Source organism: Mesoplodon bidens, assembly GCF_964165515.1.
Source record: "Mesoplodon bidens genome assembly, chromosome: 10".
NCBI classification, from domain to species: domain Eukaryota; kingdom Metazoa; phylum Chordata; class Mammalia; order Artiodactyla; family Ziphiidae; genus Mesoplodon; species Mesoplodon bidens.
In genome coordinates, this window is record NC_138172.1 from 2231021 (window position 1) to 2254961 (window position 23941).

The 23941-nt window shown below is 50.0% G+C and overlaps 1 protein-coding gene across 1 annotated transcript in view; it reads right to left on the minus strand.

The window, feature by feature from the left end:
* The window catches only part of ACAD9 (acyl-CoA dehydrogenase family member 9), a 69856-nt gene that overhangs the window by 1487 nt on the left and 44428 nt on the right, over nucleotides 1-23941 (minus strand). The window contains exons 6-16 of the mRNA XM_081245747.1: nucleotides 19271-19349; nucleotides 18132-18306; nucleotides 17520-17593; nucleotides 5915-5990; nucleotides 4418-4488; nucleotides 4064-4183; nucleotides 3337-3465; nucleotides 1571-1650; nucleotides 936-1062; nucleotides 665-742; nucleotides 35-163 (exon numbers count right to left, since the gene is read on the minus strand). Of these exons, the coding sequence (XP_081101873.1) occupies nucleotides 35-163; nucleotides 665-742; nucleotides 936-1062; nucleotides 1571-1650; nucleotides 3337-3465; nucleotides 4064-4183; nucleotides 4418-4488; nucleotides 5915-5990; nucleotides 17520-17593; nucleotides 18132-18306; nucleotides 19271-19349 (1138 nt within the window). The remainder of the gene's footprint in view (nucleotides 1-34; nucleotides 164-664; nucleotides 743-935; nucleotides 1063-1570; nucleotides 1651-3336; nucleotides 3466-4063; nucleotides 4184-4417; nucleotides 4489-5914; nucleotides 5991-17519; nucleotides 17594-18131; nucleotides 18307-19270; nucleotides 19350-23941) is intronic.

A 23941-nucleotide genomic window follows, 5' to 3' on the forward strand; every position in this document is an offset into this window, starting at 1 on the left:
AGGCTGCCTGTGCGGGCGGGAGGGGCGGGCCCACCTCGTGGTCGTGGTTCTGGAGCCCCACGCGGATAGAGCGGCTGGCCCGCGACAGCACGGCCGTCATCCCGTACAGGTTGATGAGGATGTTGGCCACTCGCTTCAAGACCAACTGCTCCTCCACGATGGTCTGGGAACAGAGGGCAGGGTGGAGACTTGCCACCTGGACACAACTGCAACACGCTCTCCCAGGCCCACCTCTGTTCATCTCTGAGCCTCGCTCTGTGCCCTGGGGGAGCAGGGCTGACACTGCCTTCCCTTCGGGTTTTCCCTTAGCTCTGTCCAGATCTGGGCAGGAGTCAAGACAAGATCATGTCCCAGAAGCCTGGCTGAGACCACCGGCCAGCGCTTATTATCACCTTTGGATGCAAGAGACACAGATCAGGTCCTAAGAGTAAAGGTCCAGGTGGGGCTGCCCCTCCCGGCTCCAGGGAGCCTCTGGTCACCTAGAAGGTGCCCACCCAGCAGGGGCTCCCTAGCTAGCTGAGTGGTCCCCAGGGCAGGCAGCCACAGCCAGCCCTGCTTCCCCAGCCCCCCATGGTGACCAAGATTTCTAGGCCTGATCCCCAAGGCAGACACTTGGCAAAATGTCATCCCACAGATGCTGGCCCGCCTCCCTGCCCCCGGGTACCTTGCCAAAGCGAAGCAGCAGGGTCTCCACAGTGCGGCTGAAGTAGTGCACATTCTGCTCGAGCTTGTGGGCACTGTCCTGGGGGGCCGGGGGGAGGATCCCGCTCAGCACCGCCCTCCCGTGGTGCCCAGGCCCTGCTGCCAGGCTTGGCTGTTCTCCACCGTGACAGGGTGGAGAAGGCATCTGGTGACCCTTGGACTGCCTGGTCCTCCCCAGCGCCCCCAGCCACGCCCCCTCTGGGAAGGGGATACCCCTGGCTGGACCCACTCACCGCCATGCTGGGGTGCACAGCTCCGAGCTTCCCTGTCAGCCCAAGGTCCACAGTTCGGCCCAGGGAGTCCCGAATTCTCTGGCCAACAGTCTCCATGATGGTGGCCACATTGCCCTGTTTAAGCTGCCTGCAGAGAGCCAAGGCCCTGTAAGCTGAGGCCCCGCCTCTGTGCCAGCAGCTCTAGGGAACCCAGGCAAAAGCTCCTATGCAAAGCCAGCGGGGCCAACCCAGGATCTGGCCAGTCCGTCAGGGAGCAGCCATCTCCTCTCAGCCGGAGGGGACACCCGGGTCACACCTGCTTCCGTCATTTGCCGGCAGGGACTACTCACTGTTCTGGCCCCAGGATGGGGGTCAGGAGAGGAAACTAGTCTTGTGTTGGCCTTGGAGCTGGCACCTACTCACGGATCACCTCTCCCTACCCCGGTTCTAGACGGGAGCTGCAGGGGAGAAGGGCACAGCCCTGGCGGCTTCCCAGGCAGCTGGCCCCGCCCTCCAGCCAGCCTGTGAGTCAACTGAGCCCTGCAAGGCTGCACGCCTGGTCCACGGATGACGCAGTGTCCTTCACTGGCTGCCCTGGGACAGGCCTCTGCTGGGCAGGGTGGACCCGAGGGGCAGACGGTGGACGGGGTACCTACTTGACCCTTGCAGTCAGGATGCGGCCAGCATGTTGCAGGCCTGTCAGGGCGATGTACATCCGGAGAATCTCGTTGGTTCCCTGTGGCCAACATTATCCAGGTCAAAGACTGCCCACATCAGGGCAGCCCTAGCAGTGCCGCATGTGTGACTGGCTAGGCCATGCTGCTTCCTGCTCCCTCTTTGGAAGCAGCTGGGAGCAGGGCTGTGACCGGGGGCCAGGGCAACATGCAGGCTACTGCTTCTCCGGGAGAAGTTGGGGCTGACCAGCAGCCTCCCTGTGGGACCTACCCCATCCCGTGACCAACTGTACATGAGTCATTCCTTTTCCCAAGCTTCCGATTTTCCTCCTTTTAAGCGGAGAAACAGCCCCCTTAAAAGAAGTGAAGGACACTAATACCCAGGACACAAGTCCTCAGTGGACCCACTACTAGCTCAGGCCAGGCCAGGCCAGGCTCCTCGGGAAGCAGCTGGGAGCAGCCGGCCGCACTGCAGTGCCAGGTGCCAACACCCCGGGGGCTACCTCTTACCTGCTGCCGCCCCCGGGCACCACCCCCACCGTGAGCCACGTGACCTTGGGGACGCAGACCAGGGGGCTTGTGCCCGTCGTGCACAGTGGTGCTGAGAGTCAGAGGCTGAGGCACACCGCCAGGGCGCGCCACGGACGGAGACTCCGTGGGAGCGGAAGTGGCGGCAGGGAGCATCCAGGCTGACCCAGGCCCGTCCGGGGCAGAGTCTCGGCTTCACGCTGAGGGCCCTGCGCCCCTCAGAGCCCCTGAACCCGTGCTGACCACCCCACCAGCCACGGAGGACCGCACTCGCCCGGGCCAAGGGGAGGGGCCTTGGGAGAGGCAGGCCTGGGGCAGCAGGGTCGTGCCGTGGGACCTGCCCCCGGGGCCTCGGGCTGGCCACGCCCTGTCTGTCCACTAAGGGAGAGGACACGGAACACCAGCAGCCAATGCGGTCTTCCCCCTGGAGGGGCGGCCCCCCGGGCGCCCAGCCTCGCACTGGTCCAAGGCTCTGCCTCCACACACCTGTGTCCGGCCTGAAGTCCTGCCCAGCCTCCCTCCACGGCCGCTGGCCGCACCGCTGCAACCTACGCCCTGGGCAGGCTTGGGGCATTTCCAGGGACGCGAACGCAAGCAAGCCATTCTCTGCTCCAAACTTCGTTACCGCTTCTCGGCCCTCCCAGTCAGATCCAAATGGGCTTCAGGGCTGGCTACTCTCCGGCCCTCCCGCCCAGCCCCACCAATACCCCAGCCCCGCCGAGCAGGACTGGCCGCTCTCCCTCCCTTTACCTGGTGCCAGCAGGTAAGGTCCCGTCAGGACCTGGTACACTCCACTCCCCTGCCCTCTCTGCCCCCAAGGCCAAGTGTGGTGCTTCCTGAGACCCCAGCCCCTCACCACACTGGTGTTCTGGAGTCGTCCTCTCTCAGCCAGGCTGCACGACCAGACCAGTAGCGCCCCAAAGGCAACTCTGGGGTCCCAATGCCCTTTCCTCCCTGCTCCCAGCCTGCGAACCCCCAACGTGAACCCCCAACACCAGAGTCACCGGGGAATGCCCTCGGGGTGCCCCTGCCAGCTGTCTCATCACCTGGAATGGGCACTGCAGGCTGCACCCCGGCCTCCCAGGCAGAGACCTGCGGGCGGTCGAGCAAGAGCACGCGCCAGCCAGCCTGGGCTCCGCGGCCTGGCGCCAGGACCATGAGGCTCTGGGGTCCAGAGCAGAGCGGAGTGGGGCCGAGAGCTCGGCGGGCGGCGCACTCACCTCGAAGATGAGCAGGATGCGACTGTCGCGGAGCATGCGCTCGTACGGATAGTCCCTCATGTAGCCCGAGCCCCCGAGGACCTGCAGCGCCTCGCTCACGCACTGCCAGGCGGCCTCGGAGCTGAACACCTGCCGCGGACCCGGGGCGAGGTCAGCACGGGGCCGTCAGCACCGAAGCTCCCTCAGGAGGAGGACCCTCTGCCTCGGGGCCGGGTGGCTGCGGACGGGGTGGGAGGCTCCACGCAAACTGGGCTTTGGGAGGAGACGACCCAGGTAGGAGCCCTGTCACGTCTCGCTGGTGGCCAAAACATGACCCCCGTCCCCAGAACAAGACAGAGGCACAGGGAACTCTGTGCTATTTACCTCAACTAGATATTTCATAAAAGGAAGTTTTGATACCAACATGCAGGAAGACCACAGACTCAGGACAACACAGTCCTTCCCAAGGAAGCCCAGCTGCTTTGTTAGGAAGACAGGAAGTTACAATACACAGGCTGTATTCTCTTCTTCTGCTATGATCACCATCAGCTGGTGACAACCTGGCACAAAGCATGCTGGGAGCCAATGGCCTCTCGTAAGCTGGCCCCTGTCCTGTGCTGCCGCTCCTACGCTACTCTGCTCTCCCCGGCTGCATCCCAGGGGTGCCTGGCATGGCAGGTACCTTGTAAATACCTCAGCAGTGACCAACTAAGGAGGAAGATGGCAGGCGCGCTGTGTGCGGGGTTACCTTCACCATGGCGGCCTCAATGGAGCAGTCTGGGAGGCCCGGCTGGTCCAGCATCCCTGCCGTGAGGTAGGCCATGCTTTCCATCACGTACGCCTTCTGAGCCATCAGGGCAAACTTCTCCTGGAGCGTTCAGGAAAATACACAATCAAGAGAGAATCTGCCTGTACTGAGACCCAAACCTGCCAAGCAGCCCAAGCCCAGTGCCCGAGAGCACCGAGGCCTGGCACTCGTAAAAGGGGCCATGTGCTCATCTCCCCGCATCACCGCCTAGGAGCCGGCAGTACAGACCCCAAAGCACGCTTTCAATGCGCACCAGGTAGAGCCAGCCCGTGCGGTGCTCTCGACCCTCCGTACCTGAATCAGTCCAAACTCGCTGAGGTTCCTGTTGAACTGTTTCCTTGTGCAGGCGTACTCAGCGGTCATTTCTGAGGAGGAGCAGGGTTAGCAAAGGACAACTTGCCGGCTGTCCTGTGATTTCCCCAGTCTACCGTCACCACCCTTCAAACAGGCAGGACCTACGAGAAGCGGGTCTGCTGAGACCAACACCCTGAAAGTGAGAGCCCTGCCTTCCAACACCTCCGGGTTCAGGAGCGCCTGTCCTCTCTGAGTGGCACCCAGGGTGGGGGACGGAGCAGGACCAGGGGCCAGTCAGACACGTCTGGACCCAACTCTCACTCTTACCAGCCAAGCCTGGGCCACGTGGCCTCCCCACCCTCATCAACACTACTGACCTCAGAGACAGGGCGAAGGCCACGGGACGCCCTGCACAGAGAAGCAGGCCCACACCCGGTACACATGTCCATCTGGCTGCAGGAGGGTGGCCCGTGGCTTCCGCACCAGCCCTGCAGGCGCCCACGTGCCCACGGCGGCCCCCCTCCCTGCAGCCAGTGCTCTCCCAACACTCCCCACGGACATCCACGCGTAACCCACCCTCACGGCGGGCTCGCAGGGTAGACAGACTCCCACATTCCCCCATTTCTGGGCCTTGCGATCTCAGGGGCTCTACATCCTTTGGGGACAGATTGACCACGAGAGCGAAGCCCTTGCACTGAGGAGTTTTCCAGACAAGGAAGCAGAGTCCAGATGGGCTCAAGGCCTTGGGGGAAGCTTAGCAGAGGGAGACGAGCCCTGAGCTTGCAGTCTGATGGGGGGGTGTGGTCTCAGGCAAATCACTCCCTCACTCTGAGCATCCGTCCCTTCGTCTATAAACGAACTCTGCCCTCAAGTCCGAGCAGCTTCCTGAGCACCCAGTGGGGAGCCAGCCCCGGGTACGCCCGCGCTACAGCCAGGGCCCTGTGTGTCCCTGTGGTCCCTCCCACAAAGCAAAGATGGCAGTGACATTCCGTGCCCCCCAAAACCCCTATCAGGCTGTTTTAACTTCACTGGCAAAGGGAAGTCTAGGGTTCAGTGATCATAACAGAAGAAAGGGACAATCCAAAGGCTGAGGGACCACGGTCCCCAACCTGACCCCGCGGCTCACCCACTGCGCAGTCATCCACAGAGAACCAGTACTCACGCTTTTTGGTGACCAGCTCACATTCAGGTGTTCGCTCAGCAGCCCTGTTCTCAGCGGGCAGAGCAGCCACCCCTCTCTACCTCCACCAGAAGGCCCCCCGCCTCCCCCATCCTGTGTGTGTTGAAACCTCAACACTAGCCCTTCAGGGGCAGTCTCAGTGCACCCTTCAGTCTAAATTGAAGCCCTGATCCTAGACTTGGACAGGACTGGCTGTCAGTGGCCTGGCTCAGCGCTGGCCCGCCCACCCAGGGACATGGCAGAGCCCCTGGGCTGGAAAAGGCAAGGGCACCAGGGGCAAGTCTGTCACAAAGGGCTGCTGTCCCTGACTTACGTACCGATCAGTTTCTTGAGCATCCCGGCCACGGCACTGCCCATGCTGAACCGGCCGCTGTTGAGGATGTTCATGGCCACCTGCAGAGAGAGGAGGGCTCAGTGCGGGTCACTCCCTCGGTGTCCAGCTGGGAAAGCTGAGGGCCCTAGAGGGCTGAAGGGGACAGACCGCAACAGTGCTTGTCTGCTTTTACCAGAAGCTTTCTTGAAGACAAAAGGCAGCATCCGGATGGAGTTAATCATCCTGCCACCCTCCCTGGGCCGGGAGAGAACACCGTCACAATGCCTCAAAACCAGGCGATCTGTCACTTAGATGCTCTCACAGACATCCCTGAAGGCGCCCCCCCCCAAAAAAAAAGGAATGGGACACCCTTATTCCAAAGGAAGTGGCCACTTCCCTCAGCCTCAGGGGAAGGGAGCAGAAACTAAGGCTGGCTGGGGACCCACTGCCAACTCCTCACTTTCCCAGCAACGCTTCGGCGTCAGGGTCCTCCTTTCACAGATGAAGAGCCAGAGGCTCCAAGGGGTGAGCCAGTCACAGACAGAGCAAGCAGCTGCGTGACGTGCAGGTCCGTGCACCCTGCGCTGAGCCGGCCCCTGTCACGGACGTGATGCGCTCCCCCCGCCCAGTGCCTACAGTAATGACCCTAGCCAAGCACTTCTGTCAGCCTCACGCCTCTCTTCCGACCCCAACTTTCTACCGAAAGCCGATGGCAAGCACACACACTGCTTCCCAAGTACCAGACTACCCGGGTTTGGGGAGGCACCCCCCTTACAGACCTAAAGGGACCTAGAGACCATAGCCACCCAGGCAGCAGGGGAGGAGGGGCATCCCAGGCACACGGTGGACGTGTGGCCACCAGCACCAGGCTCCTAGAGGATGCTGTGACCTGCCCACCTCTGCTCAAGCCTGTGAGGCCCAAGGAGGAGGCCTCAAGGCAGGGCTGGGGTCTGGGGGCAGCAAGCAGCCTGGGACTCAGCGTCACACGTGGCACTGCTTGTACGGACTGCTCGCCTGCGTGACTGGGATTAACCAAACGTGCCTCTGAATTTGAATTTATGACTACTTGCTAAATAACCTGAATGGAGACTCTCAAAACAGATGCTGTGGGGCTGGGGAGACTGGAAAGACCTGCTCCAGCCACTGGGCAGGCAGCACTGGTCCTGACAGGCGAGTCCGAGGCGGGTGGGCAACGTGGTGGGCACAGCCAGAAGCTGGGGCTCGGCGAGGTCACAGTGCAGTGTGACCTGTTGTGCCTCCTGCTCGGGCCTGGGACCTGTAACATCAGACTCCCTGTGTCTCAGGACGTGGAGGGGGGACACCAGTCCTGCTCGACCTGCCAGGACTGAAAGCAGGAACTGAACCCCCACCTTTGGTCCCTTATTCCAGACTGGTTCTTAAAGGCCAGCTCGCAGTTGCATGAACAAACTTACGTCACAGCCCCTTCGTGGTTGATTCTCAGCTTCGCTTACAAGAACAAGAGGAGGAGAGGACTGGACACCAGGCCCCAGTCCCCAGGAGGATGGTCCTGGCAGGCTCGGCCTTACCTGACAGGGCTCGTGAGCCTCGGCGTTCCCTCCTGCCCAGACCTGATTCTGCTGCGTGGTCACCTTCCTACTGCAGAGCAGTCCCCTCCCACAACTGCACCCCAGGTACGAGACACGGCCTTCCCCGCAGCCCCCGTCGCTGACCGCCGCTGCACCCCGACGAACCTCCTACTTGACCACACGTGGCATCGGCATTCCCCGAGCCTGTGGTCATCCTACCCGCCATCTCTGGGATCACCCTAGCGTGTCGTGCTTTTCAGTGTTGAGGCTGACTGGCAGGCAATCCCACTCATCACAAGATAGGGCTTTAGAAATCAGTTTTTCTTTTGCATACTAAAACCATCACTTCTCACCTAACACGATAGAAAAAATTTTTTAATGCAGAGTTGGGAAGGACTGGGCAAAGACCTCACACACAGTCCAACCGTCCAGCAGGCAACATGGACCAAGAACTTAAAAATGACCATGCCCTCTGACCCAGAAACTGGACTGGTATTTAAACTCAGGAGGTAATGAGAGAAGTGTGCATGATATGTATAAGGATACAAGCCATGCAATGCAGTCCCAAGTGGGGAAGAAAGGAAACTGCGCTAAATGCTCGATCCTGGAGACCCAGGGACAGTGAATGTGGTGTCACCACATGAAGAAATGCTGTGTGGTTCTGAACCTCAGCAAAACACATTCCCTAGCATGAAAAGACTATGAGGGCTTGTTGATAAGTGAAAAATACCAGCTATCCCCTCTTACACACACACACACACACACACACACACGCAGAAATATTTCAGCAATGTAAACTATTTAAAAAGATCTAGAAAGACAAGCACCAAAAGTGTGAACAGTGGAGACAGCAGAAGCAAGAACTACAATCCCGCAGCCTGTGGAACAAAAACCACATTCACAGAAAGACAAGATGAAAAGGCAGAGGACTATGGACCAGATGAAGGAACAAGATAAAACCTCAGAAAAACAACTAAATGAAGTGGAGACAGGCAACCTTCCAGAAAAAGAATTCAGAATAAATAGTGAAGATGATCCAGGACCTCGGAAAAAGAATGGAGGCAGAGATCTAGAAGATATAAGAAACATTTAACAAAGATCTAGAAGCATTAAAGAACAAACAGAAATGAACAATACAACAACTGAAATGAAAAATACACTAGAAGGAATCAATAGCAGAATCACTGAGGCAGAAGAACGGATAAGTGACCTGGAAGACAGAATGGTGGAATTCACTGCTGTGGAACAGAATAAAGAAAAAAGAATGAAAAGAAATGGAGACAGCCTAAGAGACTTCTGAGACAATGTTAAACGCAACAACATTCGCATTATAGGGGTCCCAGAAGGAGAAGAGAGAGAGAAAGGACCAGAGAAAATATTTGAAGAGATTATAGTCGAAAACTTCCCTAACATGGGAAAGGAAATAGTCACCCAAGTCCAGGAAGCACAGAGGGTCCCATACAGGATAAACCCAAGGAGAAACATGCCGAGACACATAGTAATCAAATTGGCAAAAATTAAAGACAAAAATTACTGAAAGCAGCAAGGGGAAAATGACAAATAACATACAAGGGAACTCCCATAAGGTTAACAGCTGATTTCTCAGCAGAAACTCTACAAGCCAGAAGGGAGTTGGCATGACATATTTAAAGTGATGGAAGAACCTACAACCAAGATTACTCTACCCGGCAAGGATCTCATTCAGATTCGAGGGAGAAATCAAAAGCTTTACAGACAAGCAAAAGCTCAAGAGAATTCAGCACCACCAAACCAGCTCTACAACAAATGCTAAAGGAACTTCTCTAAGTGGGAAACACAAGAGAAGAAGAGGACCTACAAAAACAAAATCAGGGCTCCCCTGGTGGAGCAGTGGTTAAGAATCCGCCTGCCAATGCGGGGGACACGGGTTCGTGCCCTGGTCCAGGAGGATCCCACATGCTGTGGAGCGGCTAGGCCCGTGAGCCACAACTACTGAGCCTGCGCGTCTGGAGCCTGTGCTCTGAAACGGGAGGGGCTGTGACAGTGAGAGGCCTGCGCACCGCGATAAAAAAAAAAAAACCATAACAATTAAGAAAATGGTAATGGGAACATACATATCGATAATTACCTTAAACGTGAATGGATTAAATGCTCCAACCAAAAGACACAGGCTCGCTGAATGGATACAAAAACAAGATGCATATATATGCTGTCTACAAGGGACCCACTTCAGACCTAGGGACACATACAGACTGAAAGTGAGGGAATGGAAAAAGATATTCCATGCAAATGGAAATCAAAAGAAAGCTGGAGTAGCAATACTCATATCAGATAAAATAGACTTTAGAATGAAGAATGTTAGAAGAGAAAAGGAAGGACACTACATAATGATCAAGGGATCAATCCAAGAAGAAGATATAACAGTTATGTATGCACCCAATATAGGAGCACCTCAATACATAAGGCAACTGCTAACAGCTATAAAAGAGGAAATTGACAGTAACACAATAATAGTGGGGGACTTTAACACCTAACTTACACCAATGGACAGATCATCCAGGCAGAAAATTAATACGGAAACACAAGCTTTAAGTGACACAACAGACCAGAGAGATTTAATTGATATTTATAGGACATTCCATTCAAAAACAGCAGATTACACTTTCTTCTCAAGTGCACACGGAACATTCTCCAAGATAGATCACATCTTGGGTGACAAATCAAGCCTCAGTAAATTTAAGAAAATTGAAATCATATCAAGCGTGTTTTCTGACCACAACGCTATGACATTACAAATGAGTTACAGGGAATAAAATGTAAAAAACACAAACACATGGAGGCTAAACAATACGTTACTAAATAACCAAGAGATCACTGAAGAAATCAAAGAGGAAATCAAAAATACCTAGAGACAAATGACAATGAAAACATGCCAAAACCTGTGGGATGCAGCAAAAGCAGTTCTAAGAGGGAAGTTTATAGCAATACAATCCTACCTCAAGAAACAACAAACATCTCAAATAAACAATCTAACCTTACACCTAAAGGAACTAGAAAAAGAAGAACAAACAAAACCCAAAGTTAGTAGAAGGAAAGAAATCATAAAGATCAGAGCAGAGGGCTTCCCTGGTGGCGCAGTGGTTGAGAGTCCGCCTGCCGATGCAGGGGACACAGGTTCGTGCCCCGGTCTGGGAAGATCCCACATGCTGCGGAGCGGCTGGGCCCGTGATCCACGGCTGCTGAGCCTGCGTGTCTGGAGCCTGTGCTCCACAATGGGAGAGGCCACAACAGTGAGAGGCCCGCGTATCGCAAAAAAAAAAAAAAAAAAAAAAAAAAGATCAGAGCAGAAATAAATAAATTAGAAACAAAGAAAACAATTGCAAAGATCAATAAAAGTAAAAGCTGGTTCTTTGAGAAGATAAACAAAATTGATAAACCTTTAGCCAGACTCATCAAGAAAAAGAGGGAGAGGACTCAAATCAATAAAATTAGAAATGAAAAAGGAGAAGTTACAACAGACACTGCAGAAATACAAAGCATCCTAAGAGACTACTACAAGCAACTCTATGCCAATAAAATGGACAACCTGGAAGAAATGGACAAATTCTTAGAAAGGTATAACCTTCCAAGACTGAACCAGGAAGAAATAAAAAAAATATGAACAGACCAATCACAAGTAATGAAATTGAAACTGTGATTTAAAATCTTCCAACAAACAAAAGTCCAGGACCAGATGGCTTCACAGGTGAATTCTATCAAACATTTAGAGAACAATTAATACCCATCCTTCTCAAAATCTTCCAAAAATTGCAGAGGAACGAACACTCCCAAACTCATTCTATGAGGCCACCATCACCCTGATACCAAAACCAGACAGAGATAGTGCAAAAAAAGAAAATTACAGACCAATACCACTGATGAATATAGATGCAAAAATCCTCAACAAAATACTAGCAAACAGAATCCAACAACACATTAAAGGGATCATACACCATGATGAAGTGGGATTTATCCCAGGCATGCAAGGATTCTTCAATATAGGCAAATCAATCAATGTGATACACCATATTAACAAATTGAAAAAGAAAAACCATAGAATCATCTCAATAGACGCAGAAAAAGCTTCTGACAAAATTCAACACCCATTTATGATAAAAAAAAACTCTCCAGAAAGCGGGCATAGAGGGAACCTACCTCAACATAATAAAGGCCATACACAATAAACCCACAGCAAACATCATTCTCCATGGTGAAAAACTGAAAGCATTTCCTCTAAGATCAGGAACAAGACAAGGATGTCCACTCTCACCACTATTATTCAACATAGTTTTGGAAGTCCTAGCCATGGCAATCAGAGAAGAAAAAGAAATAAAAGGAATACAAATTGGAAAAGAAAACTGTCACTGTTTGCAGATGACATGATACTATACATAGAGAATCCTAAAGATGCCACCAGAAAACTACTAGAGCTAATCAATGAATTTGGTAAAGTTGCAGGATACAAAATTAATGCACAGAAATCTCTTGCATTCCTATACACTAATGATGAAAAATCTGAAAGAGAAATTAAGGAACACTCCCATTTACCATTGCAACAAAAAGAATAAAATACCTAGGAATAAACCTACCTACAGAGAGAAAAGACCTGTATGCAGAAAACTGTAAGACACTGATGAAAGAAATTAAAGATGATACAAACAGATGGAGAGACATACAATGTTTTTGGATTGGAAGAATCAATATTGTGAAAGTGACTATACTACCCAAAGCAATCTACAGATTCAATGCAATCCCTATCAAATTACGAATGGCATTTTTTACAGAACTAGAACAAAAAAAAAATCTTAAAATTTGTATGGAGACACAAAAGACCTCGAATAGCCAAAGCAGTCTTGAGGGGAAAAAGTGGAGCTGGAGGAATCAGACTCCCTGACTTCAGACTATACTACAAAGCAACAGTAGTCAAGAGAGTATGGTACTGGCACAAAAACAGAAATATAGATCAATGGAACAGGATAGAAAGCCCAGAGATAAACCCACACACCTATGGTCAACTAATCTATGACAAAGGAGGCAAGGATACACAACGGAGAAAAGACAGTCTCTTCAATAAGTGGTGCTGGGAAAACTGGACAGCTACATATTAAAGAATGAAATTAGAACATTCCCTAACACCATACACAAAAATAAACTCAAAATGGATTAGACACCTAAATATAAGACCAGACACTATAAAACTCTTAGAGGAAAACACAGGAAGAACACTCTTTGACATAAATCACAGCAAGATCTTTTTTGATCCAACTCCTAGAGAAATGAAAATAAAACCCAAAATAAACAAATGGGACCTAATGAAAATTCAAAGCTTTGCAAAGCAAAGGAAACTACAAACAAGACAAAAGGACAACCCTCAGAATGGGAGAAAATATTTGCAAACAAATCAACAGACAAAGGATTAATCTCCAAAATATATAAACAGCTCATTCAGTTCAATATTAAAAAAACAAACAACCCAATCCAAAAGTGGGCAGAAGACCTAAATAGACATTTCTCCAAAGAAGACATACAGATGGCCAAGAAGCACATGAAAAGCTGCTCAATATCACTAATTATTAGAGAAATGCAAATCAAAACTACAATGAGGTACCACATCACACCAGTTAGAATGGGCATCATCAGAAAATCTACAAACAACAAATGCTGGAGAGAGTGTGGAGAAAAGGGAATCCTCTTGCACTGTTGGTGGGAATGTAAATTGATACAGCCACTATGGAGAGCAGTATGGAGGCTCCTTAAAAAACTAAAAATAGAATTGTCATATGACTCAGCAATCCCACTACTGGGCATATACCCAGAGAAAACCATAATTCAAAAAGACACATGCACCCCAATATTTATTGCAGCACTATTTACAATAGCCAGGACATGGAAGCAACCTAAATGCCCGTCGACAGAGGAATGGGTAAAGAAGATGTGGTACGTATATACAATGGAATATTACTCAGCCATAAAAAGGAACAAGACTGGGTCATTTGTAGAGACGGATGTGGATGGATCTAGAGACTGTCATACAGAGTGAAGTAAGTCAGAAAGAGAAAAAATATCATGTATTAATGCATATATATGGAACCTAGAAAAATGGTACAGATGAACTGGTTTGCAGGACAGAAATTGAGACACAGATGTAGAGAACAAACGTATGGACACCAAGGGGGGAAAGCGCCAGGGGGTGGGAGGTGGTGGTGTGATGAACTGGGAGATTGGGATTTGACATATATACTAATATATACTACTAAAATGGGTAACTAATAAGAACCTGGTGTATAAAAAAATAAATAAAATTCAGAAACATAAAATAATAAGAAAATAAAATAGGTAAACAAAAAAGTGTGAACAGTGGATGGAAACTCCCCTGGGACGGGCTTCGGGGGACCCACGTGTTCCCTCACCTGTGTGTGACATCTGCACACGGACGCCCATCGTGTGCCCTCCACCTCCCCTACCCTCTGGCTCCACACTTCCCGGGCAGCAGTGGCTAGAGTCCTGGCTGACAGCCCTTGGGTGATTCTTGTAATGCTCAGGAGGCCGGGAGGTCCTGCTTTGATCCCTGTTCACAGCCAAGGTGGGGGGAGCTTCCCGCTGTGAAGACACTTACCCAGGCCACCCAGTAAATTAGGGCAGAGCAGCAATATAAAGACAAATAGCCCAATTTAAAGACGGGCAAAGATTTGGAAAAATATTTCTTCAAAGGAGATAAACAGCCCATGGAAACAACCTTAATGTCCACTGACAGATGAATGGATAAGGAAGATGTGGTACATATATACAATGGAATATTACTCAGCCATAAAAAAGAATGAAATAATGCCATTTGCAGCAACATGGGTGCAACTAGAGATTATCATAAAGTAAGTCAGAAAGACTTATCATCTGAAGTAAGTCAGAAAGAGAAAGACAAATACCATCTGATATCACTTATATGTGTCATCTAAAATATGGCACAAATGAATGTATCTACAAAATGGAAACAGACTCACAGACATAGAGAACAGACTTGTGCTTGCCAAAGGGGAGAGGGGAGGTGGAGAAAAGGATTGGGAGTGTGGGACTAGAATATGTAAACTATTATATATAGAATGGATAAGTAACAAGGTCTTACTGTATAGCACAGGGAACTAAATTCAGTATCCTGTGACAAACCATAATGAAAAAGAGTATTAAAACAAAGAATGTATGTGTATAACAGTTACTTTGCTGTACAACAGACAATGGCGCAACACTGTAAATTAACTATACTTCAATAAAATATTGGGTTGGCCAAAAACTGACTTCAGTTTTTAAGTAAAAATAAAAGACACATTTTTCATTTTCATCAAGAGCTTTACTGAACAACATATTCACCGTTTTGTTCCACTACCTCCACCATTTTTCAGGCAACTTCATAATTCCATCTTCGCACAACGTTTTATCTTTTTGAGCAAAGAACTGTTCCAGGTGCCTTTTACAGTATTCCAGGGAATTGAAATTTTTCCAATTAGAGAATTTTGTAAAGACCAAAATAAATGGAAATCTGAAGGTGCAATGCCTGGTGAATATGGTGGATGAATCAGAACTTCCCAGCCAAGCTGTAACAGTTTTTGCCTGGTCATCAAAGAAGCATGCGGTCTTGCGTTATTCTGATGGAAGATTATGCATTTTCTGTTGATTAATTCTGGATGCTTTTCTTCAAGTGCTGCTTTCAGTTGGTCTAACTGGGAACAGTACTTGTTGGATTTAATCATTTGGTTTTCCAGAAGGAGCTCATAATAGAGGACTCCCTTCCAATCCCACCATATATACAACATCACCTTCTTTGGATGAAGACCAGCCTTTGGTGTGGTTGGTGGTGGTCCATTGTGCTTGCCCCACAATCTCTTCCGTTCCACATTATTGTACAGTATCCACTTTTAATTGCCGGTCATAATTTGTTTTGAAAATGGAATGTTTTCACTACATTCCAGTAGAGAATCACATGTGGAAATATGGCCAAGAAGGTTTTTTTCACTTAACTTACATGGACCACAAACATCAAAGTGATTAAGATAACCAAGCTGGTGCAAATGATTTTCAACATGTGATTTGGATATTTTGAGCATGTCGGCTATCTCTCTCGTGGTATAACGTTGATTGTCCTCAATTAATGTCTCGATTGATATCTATCACCCTCAACTGGTCTACCCGACCGTGGAGCATCATCCAGCAAGAAATCTCCAGCACAAACTTCGCTAAACACTTTTGACATGTTCGGTCAGTCACAGCACCTTCTCCATACACTGCACAAATATTTTTTTGCGTTTCAGTTGCCTTTTTACCTTTCCTGAAATAATGAAGCATAATATGTCCAAAATGTTGCTTTTTTTCCTTCCACCTTCAACATTAAAATGGCTACACAAAAATTCACCAATTTTGATGTTTTTTTTTTAAATGCACGCTGATATGACAGCTGTCACAATACAATCTGACAAAATTGTTTCAAATGACGTTAAAGACAACTAAGTGCTACTAGAGCCACCTTACGGAAAACACCGAACGAACTTTTTGGCCAACCCAATAAAATAAAATAAAAAAACAAAGGCGATAAATAGCCAATAAGCGCATAAAAAGATGCTCAACATGACTAATCATCAGGGAAATGCAAATCAAACCACAACGAGATACACTTCACACCCACGAGGATGGCTGTAACTTTAAAAATGGACGATCACACATATTGACAAGGATGTGGAGCAACTGGAACCCTAACGCACTGCTGCTGAGAATGTGAAACAGTGCAGCTGTTGTGGAAAAGAGTTTGGCGGTTCCTCAAAAAGCTAAACATACAGTCACCATTTGACCCTCCATTTCTTCTAGGTGTGCACCCAACAGAATGGAAAACAGCATTCACACAAAAACGTGCACATGAGTGTTCACAGCAGCATTATTCAAATGGCCCAAAACTGAAACAACCCAAATGTCCATCAGCTGATGACAGATGGACAAAACATGGTCCATGCACATGATGGGACGTTACTCAGCTATAAGAAGGAGTGACACCTGCTAGACTTGGATAAACCTTGAAAACATTATGCAGCATGAAAGAAGCCATACAAGAAGGACCACACATGGATTCCATCTAAATGAAACATTCAAAATAGGCAGATGGGGTTTCCCTAGTGGCGCAGTGGTTAAGAATCCGCGTGCCAATGCAGGCGACACGGGTTCAAGCCCTGGTCCAGGAAGATCCCACATGCTGTGGAGCAACGAAGCCTATGCGCCACAATTACTGAGCCTGTGCTCTAGAGCCCGCGAGCCACAACTATTGAACCCACGTGCCACAACTACTGAAACCTGCACGCCTAGAGCTTGTGCTCTGCAACAAGAGAAGCCACCGCAATGAGAAGCCCGCGCACCACAACGAAGAGTAGCCCCCGCTCGCCGCAACTAGAAAAAGCCCGCACACAGCAACAAAGACCCAATGCAGCCAAAAACAAAAATAAAATACATTTATAAACAAACAAACAAAACAGGCAGATCCACAGAAGCAGAAAGTGAAACAGCGACGGCCGAGGTCTGGGAGAGGGGAAATGAGAAAGTATGGAGTGTCTTGCTGGGCTGATGGCAATGCTCTAGAATCAGACCATGGAGATGGTTGCACAAGCACAGTGAATATACTAAAAACCAACAAAGCATTCATTTGAAAATGGTAAATTTTGTCATGTGAATTACCTGTTATTAAAAAAAAAAACTCTTACTCTAAGAAAAAAAAATCAGGGTAAGCACTCAGGACCCAGGGCTGTGCATCCTGAGCTTTGCAGGGCCACTGGGCTGCTCTCTCCACTGGCTGGGGGAGGACTCTACCCCTACGTGAGGGAGGGTGAGACTGAGCGCTGCTGCACCCCTGCCTCCCAGGGCTGACTTCTCTCCGCTCTGCTGACCTCCCTGCAGAGAGCCATGCATGGCCACCCGACCAGCCCAGCCCAGTGCACTGCCAGCAGGGAGGTGACGGGAAGCTGGGCCGACGCACACGAGACTGCAACAAAGGTCAACACACGCAGGGCAACACACCTTAAAGCCGCCTCCAACTTCTCCGAGGACGTTTCCCACGGGCACCCTGGTGTTCTCAAAGTGCACCTCGCAGGCTGGAACACACAACATCCAGGACCTCAGCTGAGGGGGACGAAGCGCTCTACCCCCGACCCCCACCCAGGGGCGTGGTTCATTCACTCACTCGCTCATTCATTCAGACCCTCCACAGTCCAAGCTAAGGGACCCAAGAGGCTGAGCCTTGTGAGGACTGCAGGGTAGCTCCAGGTGGGCCGAGGGCCACTTACAGGACACCAGCCTCAAGTGAACTGAGTGCCGACTGGGCCTAGGTGGGGAGGAGGGAGAAGGGAGGAAGGAGGAGTCCCAGGCTGGAAAGATGGGGGTCTGCTGTACTGCAACACTGACCCAGGACCCCCCAGCACCACCTTCCTCCAAGGCTGAGCGCCACGAGGTGGCGACGACCTCACCTTGAAGTCATCACTGCCTGATGTGCAGAGAAATTTTGTCAAATGCTCGGGTGGTAACAAAACTACTTAAGTCTCATGTTATCTTGATGTTTGATATCTTTTTATCAAGATAAAATCTCACCTTGTCTCTCTCTCATACACACACATGCATGCACGTGCCACTCACTGTTGGAGCCTCGGATGCCTAACTTATCTTCAGGTTTCCCGCTGGTGACTCCACCGAAGTCTCTCTCTACTATGAACGCTGTGACCTTATCCTTTACTGAGCCATTAGAATCAACAACCTCTGTCTTTGCAAACACAGTAAAAACACTGGCCAGTCCTCCATTGGTGATCCAGACCTGAGGAAAGAAAGCAAAAGGGCTCCAGAGAAAACCAAACTACTACAGACTGGCCACCCTCAGCACCAGCTACCCATCACAGCTCAGGCCAGGACGGGCTCAACCCAGCATCCCCAGAGCACGGATTTCCCCAGGAGACAGAGGTGGCCCTGCACATGTGTCTGTGTGTGTGTCAAGCAGCTCCGGCTCAGCATGGAACAGCTGGGGGTGGGAGGGAGGCAGAAAGGAGTGAGGGGGAGGGGGAGGGGGAGGAGGGAGAGGGGAAGGAGGGGAGGGGGGGAGGGAGGAGGAGGGGAGGGGGGGAGGGAGGAGGAGGGGAGGGGGGGAGGGAGGAGGAGGGGGAGGGGAGGAGGAGGGGGAAGGGGAGGGGGAACAGACCTCAACAAACTGCTCTATATAGAACTTATTTGGATCTTAATTCAAGCAACTTGTTTGTAAAAAAAAAAGAAGTATGAGACAATCAGGGACGTTTGAACGTTAAGCAGATAGTAAGAAATGATCAAGATTAAGCGTACACCGTGACTTTCTCAGGCCCGTCCTGCAGAGATGCACTGAGCTCGTCACGGCTGCCATCCAGAAGTGCAGTGTGACGGAGGAAGCACTGAAGCCGGGAGACGGGGGTGGACGTTCACGACACTAAACTTTTGTGTTTCAAATTCCGTGTAATAAAAAGTTAAAAGAACGGACACAGGAGAGCAGCTCAGGGAGGCGGGCAGCACCACGAAGGCCTGAAGGTTCAGGAGCCAGGACACCTCCGTTCCCATCCTGCCACTAAGCGGACGGTATGGTGGTGGGCCACGTAACCTCTCTGAGCCACCGTTTCTTCTTCCAAAGAAGGAGGCGCATCACCCGAGGATGACGGTTAAGAGGCGACGTGCCTGCCCTTTATGATCCCTGGTCAGTGCGTGGCGGTGAAGGTCAGGACGGAGACCCTGACGCGGCCACGGAGGCCACGCAGCTGTACCTTGGAGCCATTGAGGACGTAGTGTTTCTTATCTTCACTTAACGTGGCCCTGGTCCGGATGGAGGCGGCATCGCTCCCACTGCGGGGACAGAAATATGCGGTTGAGGGGTAACGCTGAAGACAGAAAAGAGCGGTTTCCAGGCCCCACGGAAAACAAAGGGCCAGCTAAGAGATACATTCAGCCTTGCAGCCGCAGACCATCTGCAGACAGACGGGCATGTTCCAGTAACGCGCTAAACGGGAGAAGCACTGGTTTGAGAAAAGCATGGGTCGCAAGTACACATTGGGACCCTGCCATTAATGGAGGGGAAAAGCGGGGAGACGCCAGCAGATTCCATCCTGTAAGCTGGTAGGAAGCCTGAAGGCTTGATGGGATTCCAGTGTGATAGGAGGCAAGGACATGCTTCAGGACCCCGGAGGAAGATGGCGGAAGAGTAAGACGCGGAGATCACCTTCCTCCCCACAGATACATCAGAAATTCATCTACACGTGGAACAACTCCTACAGAACACCTACTGAATGCTGACAGAAGACCTCAGACCCCCCAAAAGGCAAGAAGCTCCCCACATACCTGGGTAGGGCAAAAGAAAAAAAGAATAAACAGAGACAATAGGATAGGGACGGGACCTGCACCAGTGGGAGGGAGCCGTGAAGGGGGGAAGGTTTCTACACACTACAAGCCCCTTCGCGGGCGGAGACTGTAGGTGGCGGAGGGGGAAAGCTTCGGAGTAGCGGAGGAGAGCACAGCAACAGGGGTGCGGAGGGCAAAGCGGAGAGATTCTGGCACAGAGGACCGGTGCCCTCAGGCACACACCAGCCCGAGAGGCTTGTCTGCTCGGCCGCCGTGGCGGGCGGGGCTGGGAGCTGAGGCTCGGGTATCGGCTTTCAGTCGGAGCGCAGGGAGAGGACTGGGGCTGGCGGCAGGAAGAGAGCCTGAAGGGGTTAGTGCACCACGGCTAGCCCGGAGGGAGTCCGGGGAAAGGGTCTGGAGCTGCTGAAGAGGCAAGAGACTTTTTTCCCTTTTGTTTCCTGGTGCGCGAGGAGAGGGCATTAAGAGGGCTGCTTGGGGAAGCGCCGGAGACAGGCACGAGCCGCGGGTAAGGCACGGACCTCGGAGACGGGCGTGGGCCGCCGCCGCCGCCCGCCGCCCGCCGCCCGCCGGCCGCCGCCGCCGCCGCCGCCGGGCCTGTGTGCGAGCGCGGGTCACTGTCCGCCCCGCCTTCCGGGGGGCCTGTGCACCCCGCCACTGCCGGGGTCCCCGAGACCCCGGGACGGCTTTCCCGGGAAAGCGCACGGAGCGCCACGGGCTGCTGCAACGTCACGCCGGCCTCTGCCGCCGCAGGCCCGCCCCACACTGCGCGCCCCTCCCTCCCCTCTGCCTGAGTGAGCCAGAGCCCCCGAATCAGCGGCTCCTTTAAACCCGTCCTGTCTGAGCGAAGAACGGACGCCCTCCGGCGACCTACGCGCAGAGGCGGGGCCAGGTCCAAGGCTGAGACCCGGGAGCTGTGAGAGCAGAGGCAGGGAAATCTCTCTGTGCAGCCTCGGAGGCAGCGGATTAACGCTCCACGGTCCATTTGATGTGCCCTGCGTCTGTGGAGTGCATGAATGGACAGCGAATCATCCCAAATTGAGGAAGTGGACTTTGAGGACAAGATTTAAGACTTTCCCCCCTTTTCCTCTTTTTACAACGAATTATTCCAAATTAAGGAGGTGGACTTAGAGAGCAAGATTTCAGACTTCTTGCCCTTTTCCTCTTTTTACAACGAATTATCCCAAATTGAGGAGGTGGACTTGGAGAGCAAGATTTTTGATTTTCCCCCCTGCTCTCTTTTTGTGAATGTGTATGTGTAATCTTCTGTGTAAGATTCTCTCTGTATAGCTTTGCTTCCACCATATGTCTCAGGGTTCTATCGGTCCGGTTTTTTTTTTTTTTTCAATAATTACTTTCTAATTTTAATAACGCTACTATATTTCATACTTTATTCTATTTTACTTTACCTGCTCTTTCTTTTTTTCCACTCTCCCTTCCTCCCTCCCTCCCTCCGCTCCTCCTTTCCTTCTTTCTTTTTCTTTCCTCCCTCCCACCCTTCTTCTTTCCACTTTCTTTTTCTTTCCTTCCTCCCTCCCTCCTGTCTTTCTTCCTTTCCTTCCTCCCTCCCTCCCTCCTTTCTTTCCTTCTTTCTTTCCATCCTTCCTCCCTCCCTCCCTCCTTTCTTTCTTCCTTCCTTCCTTTCTTCCCTTCTTCCTTTCTTTCCCTCTCTCTTTCTTTCTTCTACTAATTCTTTCTTTCTACTTTTTCTCCCTGTTACTCTGAGCCGGGTGGATGAAAGGCTCTTGGTGCTGCAGCCAGGAGCCAGTGCTGTGCCTCTGAAGTGGGAGAGCCAACTTCAGGACACGGGTCCACAAGAGACCTCCCAGCTCCACATAATATCAAGCAGCGAAAATCTCCCAGAGATCTCCATCCCAACACCAGCACCCAGCTTCAGTCAACGACCAGCAAGCTACAGTGCAGGTCACCCTATGCCAAGCAACTAGCAAGGCAGGAACACAACCCCACCCATTAGCAGAGAGGCTACCTAAAAACATAATAAGGCCATAGGCACCCCAAAACACACCACCAGACGTGGACCTGTCCACCAGAAAGACAAGATCGAGCCTCAACCACCAGAGCACAGGAATTAGTCCCCCCCACCAGGAAGCCTACACAACCTACTGAAACAACCTTAGCCACTGGGGTCAGACACCAAAAACAACGGGAACTACGAATCTGCAGCCGGCAAAAAGGAGACCCCAAACACAGTAACATAAGCAAAATGAGAAGGCAGAAAAACACACAGCAGGTGAAGGAGCAAGATAAACACCTACCAGACCTAACAAATGAAGAGGTAATAGGCAGTCTACCTGAAAAAGAATTCAGAATAATGATAGTAAAGCTGATCCAAGATTCTATTTCCATGATCCATAATCTTGGAAATAGAATAGACAACATGCAAGAAACAGTTAACAAGGACCTAGAAGAACTAAAGATGAATCAAGCATCGATTAAAAACACAATAAATGAAATGAAAAATACTCTAGATGGGATCAATAGCAGAATAACTGAGGCAGAAGAACGGATAAGTGAGGTGGAAGATAAAATAGTGGAAATAACTGATGCAGAGCAAAATAAAGAAAAAAGAATGAAAAGAACAGAGGAGAGTCTCAGAGATCTCTGGGACAACATTAAACGCACCAACATTCGAATTATAGGGGTTCCAGAAGAAGAAGAGAAAAAGAAAGGGACTGAGAAAATATTTGAAGAGATTATAGTTGAAAACTTCCCCAATATGGGAAAGGAAATAGTTAATCAAGTCCAGGAGGCACAGAGAGTCCCATACAGAATAAATCCAAGGAGAAATACACCAAGACACATATTAATCAAACTGTCAAAAATTAAACACAAAGAAATCATATTAAAAGCAGCAAGGCAAAAACAACAAATAACACACAAGGGAATCTCCATAAGGTTAACAGCTGATCTCTCAGCAGAAACCCTACAAGCCAGAAGGGAGTGGCAGGACATAATTAAAGTGATGAAGGAGAGAAACCTGCAACCTAGATTACTCTACCCAGCAAGGATCTCATTCAGATTTGATGGAGAAATTAAAACCTTTACAGACAAGCAAAAGCTGAGAGAGTTCAGCACCACCAAACCAGCTTTACAACAAATGCTAAAGGAACTTCTCTAGGCAAGAAACACAACAGAAGGAATATACCTACAATAACGAACCCAAAGCAATTAAGGAAATGGGAATAGGAACATACATATCAATAATTACCTTAAATGTAAATGGACTAAATGCTCCCACCAAAAGACACAGAGTGGCTGAATGGATACAAAAACAAGACCCATATATATGCTGTCTACAAGAGACCCACTTCAGACCTAGAGACACATACAGATTGAAAGTAAAGGGATGGAAAAAGATATTCCATGCAAATGGAAATCAAAAGAAAGCTGGAGTAGCAATTCTTATATCAGACAAAATAGACTTTAAAATAAAGACTATTAGAAGAGACAAGGAAGGACACTACATAACGATAAAGGGATCGATCCAAGAAGAAGATATAACAATTGTAAATATTTATGCACCCAACATAGCAGCACCTCAATACATAAGGCAAATACTAACAGCCATAAAAGGGGAAATCGACAGTAACACAATCATAGTAGGGGACTTTAACACCCCACTTTCACCAATGGACAGATCATCCAAAATGAAAATAAATAAGGAAACACAAGCTTTAAATGATACATTAAACGAGATGGACTTAGTTGATATTTATAGGACATTCCATCCAAAAACAACAGAATACACATTTTTCTCAAGTGCTCATGGAACATTCTCCAGGATAGATCATATCTTGGGTCACAAATCAAGCCTCGGTAATTTTAAGAAAATTGAAATTGTATCAAGTATCTTCTCCGACCACAATGCTATGAGACTAGACATCAATTACAGGAAAAGATGTGTAAAAAATACAAACACATGGAGGCTAAACAATACACTACTCAATAACGAAGTGATCACTGAAGAAATCAAAGAGGAAATTAAAAAATACCTAGAAACAAATGACAATGGAGACACGACGACCCAAAACCTATGGGACGCAGCAAAAGCAGTTCTAAGG